This window comes from Plectropomus leopardus, chromosome 5 (assembly GCF_008729295.1).
Source record: "Plectropomus leopardus isolate mb chromosome 5, YSFRI_Pleo_2.0, whole genome shotgun sequence".
NCBI lineage: Eukaryota > Metazoa > Chordata > Actinopteri > Perciformes > Serranidae > Plectropomus > Plectropomus leopardus.
In genome coordinates, this window is record NC_056467.1 from 29,325,548 (window position 1) to 29,340,217 (window position 14,670).

Below are 14,670 nucleotides of genomic sequence, written 5' to 3' on the forward strand. Positions count from 1 at the left end.
ACTAGCGATTGTAATAAAAGCCATCATGATCCATCTTTGCAAAGAAGGAAATGCTTGAGTCATAGACTTTAATAGTTGAGGCTAAAATGCACAATTTTGTAAAAGTGGTCTGTTTTTTAATATTCTTTATGTGTGAATTTCTTGTTTTGCAAATATTAGGGAAATTCTTGTGATCAGGTGTGGGCCTCTCTTCATCATCACCACCATCCAGCCTCAACTTGTGTGTGTGTTTGTGTTGCATGCCACTGTCTGAAGCTGACGTGTCACGAGGTGAGAATAAGACTATTATCTTCTCAGCCGTCAGTCATTTTCCATAAGCCGATTTGAGAATAATGAGCTGACGGGGGATTGAGACAACTTCTAGGTGAAAAGGCAACCACCTTGCAATGAGATGACAGACGGTCACATGCAGCAGTGTTTCTACACACAGTGGGGCTTTTCAGCACAACACTGCTTGAAATTAAGTTCAATTACAACATTCTTGATGAGATAATATAGCTGTAGGCAAATAGAGCAATATTTTAAATATGCGTGAGTTTTTTTTCTCATTTGGAGAGCTGCGGCTGCAACATCTCCACATGAATGGCCACCTCAGCAAACCCTGCGAGGGAGGAAGAAGTGGGGAGAGATGGGGGAGTGTTGTATTAGCAGAAAGCCTGAGGTGGTAAGAAGCTCAATAGGGAAAACACAGCTAATCCAATACTCACTGAAGAGGGGAAACAAAATCACTTTGGCACTCTAAAAAATAATTACTGCTAGAAAGTATAGCATTTGTGTGGCTGGCTTATAGCATTACATTTCATATGTTCTATTCAGATACCCAAAACATATGTGTCCAAGATGCTGCTGTTGTTTTTGTTGTGAAGCAGCGCTGCGGGACGTATCGATATTTTAGCAAGATGTAATCTATTATCTCTGCTACAGACAAGGGCTAACAAGAGATCCTGTTTGTGTGCCAAGCACTTTGGGCAAAATGCAAATGCAGCAGCTCAATCTCCAGTCTGAGCTGCACACAGCTGATGAGGGCTGATTTGTGTGTGTGTGTGTGTGTGTGTGTGTGTGTGTGTGCTGCACAACAGAAGAAATGCAGCCTTTGTGCTCTGTCCTTCCCTGAGAAACAATACATGGAGAAAGTCAGGGCTCATGACTCTTTCATTTTTTTCCCCATGAATGTTCGCCCTCCGCTTTCTGTCTCTGGAGGCCTGAATCATTTATCAAGGAAAGAAATGCAAAGGGATACATGAACAATAAAAATGGAGAGAGCTCAGTGTGAGATTCACGTGTCAGCCCCCCCCCCCCCACACACACACACACGCGCAGATATTGAATATGGATGCATTGTTCTGTGACCATGTCTGAGAAAGTGTCATGATTTACATGCTGATCTGGTTTTCTATATTTGGAGTGCTGGTGTGTTTGAATTAGCAGGGGAGAGAGACAGAAAGAAAGAGGAGGGGGTGAGGGTTTCTCAGGAGGAGAGAGATTAATGTACCAGTGAATTGATTACATGGCGAGCTGTGAGGGGAACAAAAAGTGATGCACCGTTGAGGAGGAGAGTTTGGGGACCAACATGTCAAAACAGCAGCTTGTTGTGATGAAAACCTGAGAGACACCTGTGATTCAAGAGAAGCATTCATGGCAGATAAAAAAGTGTCCATCAAATGATGTTTTCTGTACATGAGATGAAAAGAAGAGGCTGGCTTTAAAGGGATAGTTCGGATCTTTTGAAGTTGGGATTTATGACCTACAGTTGGCATGCCCTATTTCAGAGAAGCAGAATGGAGTCTCAGCAATGTACTGCTGTGGAGGGGGTGCGAACAAAACAGATTTTAGCTAATATCGGATATAATATCAAATAATAGCAAAAAAACAACATCAGTTTAAATTTATAATCAGTGTTAGGGCCATTTTTATGTTAAAATTTATATTGTCACGGGTTGCTAAATCTGTATAAAATTTTCCTTGGATGCACAATGACGCCTAATCAAAGTGATTCGTCAGACGATGATCAGCTGTGATAAAGGGGGTGGGACTGACTTCTTGAAACATGTCTTAAATGTGAATTAGTGACCTTGTGGTACTAAACGAGATGAATTTGAAACACTTGTGTGACTTCTTGTTTGTGACAGTGTGTGCATGTGGCACTGGACTCAGGCTGCTGATAAAAACGGAAAGCAAGGTCGCAGAACCAGAGGAGTGAAAACAGTGGAACAACAGGGGAATTTGAAAAAAAAATAAAGTCATAGCTTCATGAATTATGAAAGCATTCTTACAAAGTCATTTAATAAGACTGTTAAGTTTTTTTAAACCAACAAAACTACAACAAATAGTACTTAAACTTATCAGTTAAAGTACTATTTAAATAAGCTGACACTTTATCTGACTTACGCAAGTCCCAGTCAGATTATAAACAAAACACATGGTCACACCACTCCACAGCAATTTTTACTTGATCAGAAAAAACAATGATTGTGTGCTTGCTCTTGAGATTTGAGTGTCAGGCAGTTCCTTTGAACTCACGCCTCAGTTTTTGCTCTGATGCACACTGTCAGCTGTTCGACCTGACATAGACAGGTGTGCACCTTTCCAGATCATGTCCAATAACTTATATTCCCCACAGGTGTGCTCCAATCAATTAAGCTGTATCTCAAAGATGATCAAGATAAATGGGAAGCACCTGAGCTCAGTGCCAAGAGTCACAGCACAGGAGTTTCCCCTGAGGATGAGTGTTCAGAACTATGCCAACTTTCTACCATTTTAAGGTAAGTCATCACCACATTTCTTTTCCTAAACCTAACCTACATATCTTTATGGTGACACTTTGATCTCTTTTTTTAAAAAATGACCAAAAATGAGCAAGATTTTTTTTAAAGTACAAGAAAATTACCTTAAAATTAGTAAATTAAAAAACAAACTAAAAACAAAAAAGAAATGTAATATCAATATAAATATTTAATTCTGATAATTATAATTTTTTTCAGAGACATTTTTAACTAGCTTTTAAATTGTTTTTTTTTTCAAAATATATTAATTTCTTGAAACTTGTGGAACATTTCTCATACATCTGTAAATTGGCTTTTTCCCCATGTTTTTTTTTTTTTTTTATAAATTGTACTAATTTGCTCAGGAATTCAAAGGTTAAGTACAGAATGTCGTTCTAGACAAAAAGGTAAAGTACTTTGCTCTGAAAACTCAGTGTGTCAAGTGTAACTGACATAATTTAGCTGACCTCTGCTGCAGCTAAAACTTGATACTCAAAAGATAGATTTTTGCATGGAGTATTGCTTCTATGGTGGGACAACATAGAGAATCATTTAAAGGGGGACGGAGGAAGAGATATGAAGGGAGTTCAGAAAAGTGACCACCCAAAGAGTAACAGTCCTGTCCACTTTATTGATGGGATACCGCCCCTGGCACGGCCTAACTGTGATTGCTTCAGCAGCTCGATGCCGTTGAAATTGGACTGAGCTTCCAGAGGATTTTTCATCTGTCCTCCGTCTCTTTTTGGCGTAGTCACAATCACTTTCTTTCCTTTCTAACATCCATCCTCAGGAGGGTTGTGCGAGCAGACAATGCACCAACCTGGAACAGCCCTCAACCAGATGGTTGGTGGGAGATGCTTGATAAAAATTAGGCCTATGGGGATGAGGTAAACATCCAAATGTAACAATAAACAAATGTAGCCTAAAAAACATCTAGGCTGAGAGCAAAACTTAAATCAGTACATTGAGAACTAAACAAGTAACTGATGTTCAGATTGGTGGCAACATTATTCACCAAGTAGAAAGAAGCATGAAGTGACGTGCTAAGCAAAGTGATGACACATTTTAAAGTCATTAAGAACAGCTCAAGTGGTTGACTGAACAGCTTTAGATAAGAAATTTAGAGAAACGTTTTGCACAGTGCAAAGGAAAAACGTGTTTTTAACCCTCCTGACACCTGAGAAAATTGGCTTGATTTCTTTGGAAAATTTTACAAGTTGTGTGTCTGAACGCAGCACAAGAAAATACTGTTGTTTCAGGTTTCATCAAAAAAGTCTAGTTGGTTTATGCAATATTAATGCATTTTCTGTCTGAATTTAGGTTGTAAATGTGTTAAATTTTGTTGAAACATAAGTCCAACATTTTTTTGCTACTGTCATGTTTTTATTGGCGATGACAAATACACATGTTAGAAATATGACTACTTGCAGCCTTACAGTCTTGTTTCTGTAAGTTTTCCCCCATAGACTGCATAATGAATGAATGAATTAATGACTAAATGAATGAATGAATGTTTTTATTTTAGTGTCATGCCACCTAGTGGTCCATCCCCCATGGGATTACATGACACCTTTGCAACAAGATGCACAATAGTCTACAGTACATGTTTCATTACATGAAGATAGTTTGCGGTATTGCTGGCACCCAGCAATAATAATAGTTTTTTGGTGCCCGAAGTGACCATATTTGGATGAAAGGTTTGAGTTGTGAAGTGAGGGGAGGATCGACTCACAGAGATCATGCTGTAGGGCCGAGACAAAGGCCCTTCTTTATGCCGCCTTTGCATTTTTACACAGAACCATGACTGCAGCATCATGCTGCTCTGGTGTGATTTTTAGATAGCATTCTGGCATCCTGCCATTTAAAGAGCTGTGATCGGCATGACACATAACACATAAGCTTCGGCCTCTAGCGTGACATATAATACACACATTGGCAACACTTTACGAAAAATAGCATAGCAATAACACCATTTACTGTCTCTGTCATATGGAAGCTGATATCATCCCCTGCTTGGAGGGTAAGGAGATTTTGAACCTCATTGTTTTCTCAATTTGCAGACATTTACTGTTCTTCTATTCTGAATCAGCTACTAACTGCTAACCACTATTGCTCAAATCTCCTTTGGTGGGATTCTCACATAACATGTCGCCAAATGTCATATCTGTGCCGCCCATGATCCCATCCTGCTGACTCTCCTGTTTATACAAACACTTTTTCAGCGCTGTTACAACCTCTTGTGGTGGCTTAAAGAGGAGACCCTTTTGTCCCCCCATTCTGTATTGTACAGAACATGCAGCTGGGTGGCATTACGGTGCAATATTCCTGCCCTGAACAGGCAGTATAAAAGTGGCTAGAGCATGTATTAACACCTTGCACCCACTCTTAAATATGTGTAACTTTGGGCTTTAATAAAATGTAAATGTGTGAGTTCACCCCCTGTAAGCTGTCATGTGTTGAAATCCGCTATAGAGACCAAAACTGTTTTTTCCACCAAACATCTTAATTTACTGCTGTGAAGTTGGCCATTTTCACATGTACAGGGATTTACCCTGTTTTGAAATGAAGCGTTCATCCCATGAACTGCAGTTTTTGGCACTTCTGTATTGGCTTAATTTTTCAGCCTTGGAGGTTTGCTGCTTGGTTTCTCCACCAAGAACCAGTTTAATCTGTTCTCTGCAGTCAGTATGTTACAAATTTATTTACATATATCATGAGTACATAGTTCATCTGAGGTCATATCCACACTGTAGCACAGTGGACAGCCATGAACAGAGCTGTCTAATGCGGAGTGCTTCACAGCAACAAGGCTGACCGCACTATTTAACTGAGGTCACCACACAAAATGATGATATTACACAACTCTCCTCTGCACAGTCTCTCTCTCTCTCTCTCTCTCTCTCTCTCTCTCTCTCTCTCATTTTGTTTGGTGCCCTTTCAATATATTTTTTAACCAGATGCAGCAAAATTTTCCCACATCTTCCTCCTTTTACTCATTAACCTCACAGTGAACTGAAACAGCACCTCGTTAGGAACATTTGAAAGGGACGGTGGAACAGCCACTAATCAGGTCAGACAGCAAGAAAATACCAGGGCATACACACATACTGGAGTGCGAATTCAACACACACACACATACACACAGAGTCACACGTACTTGCACAAACATTACGTTTGAGAGTCGCTGCTGCATTTTGATGTAATGGAATTGTGTTAAATAATTAAATAAAAGCCTGAGTGGCCATTTAAAGGGACGAAATGTGCGAAGTGAGAGGGGGAGCCTTGATGAAGAAAAGGCTCATGTTGAGTCATTCATTTACTTCTGTAGTGAGAGAGCACAAGAAATATCCAAAGAGAGAGGATGAGAGATGGAGGACAGGGCGGAGGTCTCTTGCTTTTTGGCAATTAAAGTGATTAATACCTTCCCGCCGTGGAGGTGGTGTGAGTGGGGGGTGCTTGGTTAATGGAGCCAAATTAAAAATAATTGCTGCTCGGGCAGTCGGTCTGTAAAGGACTCAAAGAGGCTGAGAACACCCAGAAGAGAGAGGAGAGGACACAGAGTTAGATGCAGAGGCTGTTCACACAGAGCAATGATACTCAGAGAGGATCTGAGAGCGACGGATGGATGGACGAGAGAAGAATAGAGAACAGCAAAGAGCGGCAGAGTATTTCAAGTATAGGAAGTAAACAAAGGCTTACGTGAAAACTTTCAAATCTAACTCCTGTTGTTGTCCTTGGTGTTCATTTGAATAAAAACCTGATCCAGAGTAGGAGAATATAGAACATACGTTTGCATTCTTATTGAGGGACATGATGAGACTGATCAGTTTCACCTTTGAGTTTCTAGCTCTCAGGCATGTTTACCATAGCTCATTGCAAATATAAAAATCCCACTGCATGGTACGACTCTGCTCAGTTCAACTCGACTGCCTAGAAATGACATACATGTTACCAAACTGCTTTCTTCATTGGGTTGTTGTGGCAACATAATTGCTGCCTGGGTTATTGTCAGAGACATTTTGTTCAGGTAAGGAAACACACTCAAAGCCAAACTTTTGTTTCAGCAACAAGAGCACTATGATTAAGGTTAGCAAAAGATTTTGACTGTGTTATAAAAAAGGCAATCGAAACCATGTGGCTGGAGTCACTATGAATGGATATGGCAAGATTGACTATTGACTTGTCAAAAAGCGACTGAAATTTGTTGTTAGTGAACACTTTGCAAAAACGTTCAGTGTCAACATTTTTGCCACTTGCCAGTCACGTCATTTAGCAGCATTTTCTCACTGTGCTAAAAGAGAATTTAACCAGCTCAGCATTACTTTTCCCTCAAAATGTCACGACTGTTTCAAATTATTTGTATATGAATGTCATTTTTAGGAGACAGGCTGTGGTACCAGCTTCTCGTCTCGATTTCGTTTTCTACCGCAGAAAGAACCACATCAGTGTAGGTGGGATTTTTAGCTGATTGCAATAGCTTTGCAGTGTGAAACTGCCATGACATTGTCTTCAAAGCAACACGAACATAGAGTGCTCTCTGGCTGGATCCTTTCATCAGCAACCAAACAGAATGAACATCTGAATTTTGACAATTGAACACAGTGTGAATTTTTTATTTTTTTTTAAATCTGGGTAGAGTGAATAAAAAAATTGTTGTCACTATCGATAATAGCTGGGCTATTCGAAAATGGTCTTACAAGTGCTTTCTAGTGACTCTCTGACCACTCAGTGGTCTGCAGTGATTTGACTCCACCTGGGGTCTCAGCTCAGCTTGCTCAGAGGGTGTAAAATGAGGATCAGGTGGTTTGAATGAACTTAATTATCATGTCTGTGTTTACTGCTTATATTCTTTGAATTGTATTAACTCTTATTGGTATGGGTTGTTATTGCAATTTTTGGTTTGTAGTTGTTTCTCTCTGGCCTGGATTTGGAATGATTGTTTTGCTTTTGTGGTTGTGTTGCCTCTGCAAGAAAATCCTCTTGCTTCTGCTTTGCCTTATTTGTCAAAGCACTTTGTAAACTCTGTTTTTAAAGGTGCTATAAAAATAATTATTACTACTATTATTATTATCATAATTATTAAATCAAGTCAAGTTTTGCCGTGCCGTGTCGTGCCGTGCCGTGGATATGAGGCCAGAGACTGTTGGCATGGTTTTGCACTGTTTTCATGTCTTCTAACTCTGAATCAATCACAACTGACTGAGAAATTATGGCTCTTTACGAGTGTGCTCTGATTGAAGTCCTTTTATTTTTTCCTGGCTGGTGATGTTCTCCTTACTCTGAAAGCAGATCAAAAAGCATCAGTGTTTTGTTGCCAGTTTGTAGACTTAATAACTTCATTCTGGTCTCACCATTTTTTCCCACTGATTCTCAGCAGTCACATACAGACAACAATCATTATTTTCTTCACCATCATCTGTCTCAGTAAACCAGAATGAAATTCTAGTGCACACATTTTGAGCCTCAGGTGATTACAGTGGCCTTACTACACGATGAAATTGCTCTCACCACTTATATGTTTGATGTATAACCCACAAAAAGCATGCAGAAGAGGAGGAAAACATTTATAGGAAATGCAGTACTTCACTGACTAAAACAAAGAGAGCAGGGTGAAGCAAATAACTCTTTTGTGAATATTCACAAAATCATGACAAAATTGCTCCTGGGATTACTTAATATACAGATTTTCCCTTTGTTGCTTTGCTAAAAACATTTCTTGGTGGTGTAAATAAAGCTGCTGCAACCCTTTAATTGTGAATGGTGAAAAACACTGCCAACACTGCAGTGTTTTTTGTATCCATCGCTGTTATGACCCGCTATACAGCAGCATCCATTGGGGACATGGACACGTGACGTCATCCCCAGCATGAATTTCTTGTCAGGCAGAGAGAGTGGAGGCGTAAAGGAGGAGAGGGAGAAAAGAGATGAGGAATGAGAACATTACGCGTTGGGTCGAACTCTGGCAGGGTGAGAGCTTAAGTGAAATGGTTCCCCATGGGAGAGAGAGCAAGGGGGGAAGAGAAATGGAGTGGGACTCCTTGCCAGTCTGATTTGTCTCCAAAAAAGAAAAAAGGAGTAAGGCAAGGACACAAGAGAACTGAAAAGGTGAAGGACACAGAGGAAAGAGATGATAGTGAGACAGGGCAGCTTCTGGTTTGGAGTGGTGCAGGAGGGTGTAGTGAGAGTCGATGGCAGGTTGTTTTTTTTACCAGCATGGCCCCTGCTTAGCCTGTGCTGACGGACTTGTTGTCCTGAAGGCCTGAATGATTTATTAAAGTGAGGAGTGGCAGAGAAGAGGGCAGCCAGGCGAGCTCTGATTAACTAGGGGAGTGAGGGAGGACAAGCACTCCTCTATTATTCATTACTCCACAAGAGCACAAAGCATGGCTGGAATAGCCGAGGTGTAGGGAAAGAAAGAAAGAAGCACAAGTGGAGTGGACGTTTTTGCAGGCTGCTTTTACCACCGTTTTAAAAGTTTTTTTTATTTGTTTGTTTCTTTATTTTGAATGCATGCCATTGATGCAGGGGTTCAGTAAAGTGTTGTTTCTGCAGGGCCACAGATCTGTCTGCTCACCTCAGTGTCTGAGCGAGAGTGGAGCATGTATGCAAAAATGTAGATGTGCACACACGCAAACAAAACCACACACACACGCACAGAGGGTCTCCCTTCAAGGCAGTTTGCCGGCTGTCACATACTCTCAAATGTAAGGAGACATCAGGCCAGTTCTGGTCAGGACTGTTGGGAAAAAGACATGGCACTTGGTATGACTGCATCCGTCATCCAACTTTTGTGGCAGCAATGCAGAGCCACAGAAACACACACGCATATACACACTTGTTTGTTGTCCCTAAATAATGAAGCATAACTCTTGCTGAGATCACATTATAAGATACTTTCCCGCCGCCGGTCTGACAGAACCAATCTCTTCAGAAGTACAACTGAGAGAGGCGTCTGTTCAATACTTAAAAGGCAAAAACATACAACATTGATGACTTGTGGGTCCACTGGTTGCCATCTTCTGACAGAGACATTGTATACCCCAGCCATGTCAGTCGTAAAGTCTGTGTTTCCAGCTTCCTTTTATTTATTTATTTTAAATTTTGCCTCCATATTCACAAACAAAACTATGAAATAAACCCCTCCTTATACAGTTTTAGTATGTAGGATTTAAAGAGACATTGGCAGAAATGGAATATGACTTATTTAGTGTATAATCAAGTGATTTAAGAATCATGGGGCCTCATGCAAAAAAAATATATCCGCACAAATTTTCCCTTATTTTTGCTCATATTCACAGTGTGTTCTTGTTTTGTTAGTCTCCACTGATTTTTGAGATTTATCAATGTTTTCTTGTTTTTGCTCTTCTCTTAGGTACGAGAAAATGTTATGACTGGTCAAGAAAGTCTTACCAAGATAAGAAAATAAAAAAAGAAATCTTACAGGCGACAAATTATTTGCCCAGTGCAATAAAAATAAGTTTTACATTTGAGGAACATTTAAAAAATGCATGAATATCATTTAATCCAATTTAAATAATGTTTTAGAGTAATTATACTGACTGGATTATTAAATTTCAGGGCTACAGAAATACCACTAAACTTGGCACATTGATCCCAATTACTGTGATTTCAATTACTGTGCATCCCTTTGCCTTTTCTTGTGTCATGTGACCACTGTGCCAGTCTTTGCACATGGCACAAAATCTGCCCCTATAGTGTTTAGGGGGTGTTACATATGCAAACTTATGCTGATTTATGGTCAAATGGGATTCATCATTGAGCACAACTGGGTAAGAGCAGATTTGGAAGGTTAAGAACATTTGGTGTACTTTTAGTCGACTTCTTTTATATTTTCTCTTATCAGACAATTGAGGTAAAACATAAGAGAAATTTTAGAGAATGTTGTTGCATCACGCCCATTGTGTTTTTGTTAACTTGTCTAACATCATGTTTCTACTGTAGCCCAGAATGGACAAACCAAACACTGGCTCTAGAGAGTGTCATTTGCGTTTTTGCCTTTTTGCCAATTTGTGTCAACTAACATAGGAGCAGCATCGGAAAAGTACTGATTTTATTCACGTGAAACTGCTTTGATTTGATTGATTTTACTGGTTTGAATCACCAGGTCTGTTTGTTTTGGAGAGAAGGAGATCTCTGCAGAAAATTCGGTTCTTGGCATAAACCTCCATAACATCTGGATCTGAAGTTATCAGAGAAAAAAACGTAAGCACAAATTAGCAGGTGCTGGGCTAGCGGCCCACATGCAATAAGCTGAACAGTGTTGGAGAAACACGGGTTTGTAAGTTGAAACTGCTGAAACTGCTATTCAGTATTTTAACTGGTTTTAATTACTGGATCTCTTTGCTTTGGAAAGGAAGCGATCTCTGCGAATAATTCGACTCCCTGATCAAACCTTCTGTTTTATGTTGGGCACATTGGAGAAGTTTTGGCTGGTTGCAATCTGCAGTTCTCACCACTAGATGCAACTAAAATAGTGAAAAACTCCCAGTATAATGTCCAAGGGGACGTCTTCAAGTGTATTGTCTTGACCAAACCCCTATATATTTGTTTGATAAGAATAAAAAACAGGGAAATTTAGCAACTCTTTACACTGGAGAACCTCGAAGGTGCTCATCACAAACAGGCCAAACAGCACTGGTTACTGATTTGTAACGTGACACTCTTTTATTCATTGTTTTTTACTGGTTAAAACCACCTCATGCTTCTATTTTTTGCAAGGTCATCTTTAGATAATTTGGCTCCCAGTAAAAACCTCCTGAACAATGAACACTGAATGAATTCTAACAAGGAGAAGGTTCATCTGGTTGCAATCTGCAATCCTGACCACTAGATGCAACAAGCCATTCATTACACAGCAAAGGTTCCTCCATGAAAAGTTAAACTTTTGTTGCAGTTTGGCTTTTCGTTCACATACCAATGGCGTTTTAGGGGCCTGAAAAGGAAAACTTTTGAAACTGGGTTCCAGAGTGCAATTTTTTGAATATGCCATCCTCTCTGTCACCGTGTTCTGTCATGCGCATTACCTTTCAGACAAATAACCGTGCACTAGTAGGAGGACAACAGTTACAACAATGGTGGACTATCGAGCTGTGTTTGTGCTGCTGACTATATTGCAGTTATACATACTCCTCCAGCAAAGTGTAGATTGTTGGTTTATGTGTGTGCATTCACCATAGTCTTGTTTGTTTATACTGAACACTGTAGAGTAACGCCTTCATGTGCAGGCACATGGTGTTCTTCTATGGTGTGGCATTACAAAGTTACACCGCCAACTACTGGCCTAGCATACACACTACAGCATTTTCCATTGTTTTTGCAGTTCAGTATACAAGAGGATTGTTTTCACAATGTTATCATATGAATGCTGACTTTTTTTAAAATTGCGAAGGAAAGATTTTTCGCTTTTAGTAGGGCTGCTCTCGTCTAAACGTGGCCTAAATCTCGTTAAATCTTACACACTGCTCCTTTAAGTATTCTTTCCCTTTCTTTTTTGTGATTTCAGGTTGTAACAATTGATTCTACATGCTGCAAGTCAGAGTAGCTAAAGCACATTGCATGTAATGGTTGAGTGGCTTATAGATTATTCTTGCATTTTTCTGGACAGTATCCCATCAAACAGAAAATTGCGAGGTGTGCTCAGGAAGGTATTCCATTCCTTCTATCACACACTAATTTCTCTTCATTCAGTTTTCCCATCCTGCTGTGTCATTGTCTCAGCCGTGCTATTTCTCTGCAGAGCATCCCCACTTTCCTTCATGCCTATGAAGCCCCTGCTCTTAGTGCTCATATGTGTTTATTTGACCACAACAGTTGAGGGCTGGCCTGTCATGCCAAGTGGGGTTGTCAGATCCTGATGGGCCAAAGAGGCTGGCGCTGATAATGGCCAGCATAGCTGAAATCATGGTGTGTATGGGTGTGTGTGTAAGTGGGCGTGGTGAGGCAGAATTGAACACAGTGAGGAGAATGAGAATAAGATGAAAATAAAATTGTGCAACCACGCCGCAGACCGGGCAAGTAACCCCACTCCTCCACCACCATGAACCTTCTGGCTGCAGACCTCCGTCAATAACAGTTCATTTTGCTCCATCGTGGTTGTAATGGGTTTTCAATGAGGCATCAAATGAGTTCTGCTTCAACAGAATCACTGTTCAGCACAAAACCGTTCACTGCTGCAGATACAATTCTTTCTCCAGTGCAGCACTGTCAAAGAGCAACAGGGACAGAGGGGCCTGAGGAAATATGTGCATTTGTGGTTGCAGGCAGGAGCGTGTTTACGACTCAGTGATCAGAAAAATAGAACCGCCTGCAAAAAGCAATCTAACCCAACAGCTCTGCATTAGAAATATCTCAGAGAAGCCATGTTTGATTTTCAGTTTCAACAAGAAACATTCACAAATGTAGTTATTGTGACACTGTTTTGTATTGCATTAGATTAGGGTTTTTTTCTGTAATAAATATTCAGATATTTAGGATAGCAGTAATTTAAATGAGCGAGCTTGTGACCCTGTAAATTGAAGCTACTCACCACTTCTTGTCAAAGGTTACATGTCTGTGACAGTGGCAAGAAATTAGATTTATTTTATTGTCTTAGTTAGAAGAAGCACTCTAGGGCCTGATGTCTAATGTTAGACACTGGAACAATATTGGACTCCTACATCGAGCAGACGTTAAATTTTTGTTGAATAAAAATCAGGTTGACAATAATCCAAATGTCTAATGTTAGAATGTCATATTTCATGGACGTTAACAGATTGCCAAGAAGTGCAGCTTCTCTAATGGCCTGAGACTGATTCCAAAACAGTGTCAATCCCCATAGACCCCCATGTTAACCCTTTGAAATCTGGAGTGACATCACTCACTTAATTTGTTGCTAATGTTGGGTAATTTCTTCTTTTCCTACAAATTTCCTTCTTCCCATGTTTTTGAAAGAAATCAAGCCAAAGTTTCTTAAGTTTTAAAGGGCTAAACTGCCCAGCTTTACAGCAGAAATTAACATATTTACAGCATGGTATTAAGACAGTTTTGACCTCTATAGCTAATTTAAACATGCCAACTGTACAGGGGCTGAATTTTTATATAACTCACCTGTTTACATTCTATTAAGGCTTAAAGTTATGCATATTTAAGGGTGGGTCGCTTTGAGTGACAGACCAAAAGTGTCCTCTGCTTCTTAGTCAGATTCCCTCGCTCCTTCACAGCTCCACCCTCTCACCCAAATATGGTCACTTGTCTCCTAAAAACCAATGTGGTGACAGCCATAATGCTGAAAACAACACTTCAAAATGGGTGTCCACAAGCCAATGGGTGTCGGTCACAGCGGCTATGGCCATTATTTTAACATTCTATGCTGATGAAATCATCAAAGTCATTTGCTTTGTGCATTGAGATAATGTTTGCACAAGACGTTAGGAAGACATTGGATATTGTTTACTTAGCAACACAACTTAAAAGCAACAAAATATAAACGTCATCCATCGTTAGTGCTCTATGTTGAATTGACGTGGGCATTAGACATTGGCCTGAAATTGAACTCTGGTCACCCAGCATCACCCTAATTTCAATGAAATCTCAACGTCCAACAATGTTGGTGGCCAGCTGGGTAGTTTTTCACGATAAAAGATCACAGGAAAGTCAGAAAACAGTGAGCATAATTTGGAGAACAGAAATATTTTAACCTTTTTAATAATCTTGAGAGCTATATGAACCAATGATTTAAATGACCGTGACTAATCTTTTCCATCAAAAACAAAGACTTACTTTACAGAAAATTGGGAAAGCCTATGATGAAGAAGTAGGAAATTCCCTCTTTACAAATAATTATATTTAATGTGATGAAATGAGTCTTATTAATTTCTCCCTAGAAATAACAGCGGCATGAGTCAAATGA

The 14,670-nt window shown here is 39.9% G+C and overlaps 1 protein-coding gene across 1 annotated transcript in view; it reads right to left on the reverse strand.

Annotated features, from left to right (window-relative positions):
• Positions 1 to 545: 545 nt before the first annotated feature.
• The window catches only part of ppp1r13l (protein phosphatase 1, regulatory subunit 13 like), a 38,693-nt gene continuing 24,568 nt past the window's right edge, over positions 546 to 14,670 (reverse strand). The window contains exon 13 of the mRNA XM_042487006.1: positions 546 to 601. Within this exon, the coding sequence (XP_042342940.1) occupies positions 546 to 601 (56 nt within the window). The remainder of the gene's footprint in view (positions 602 to 14,670) is intronic.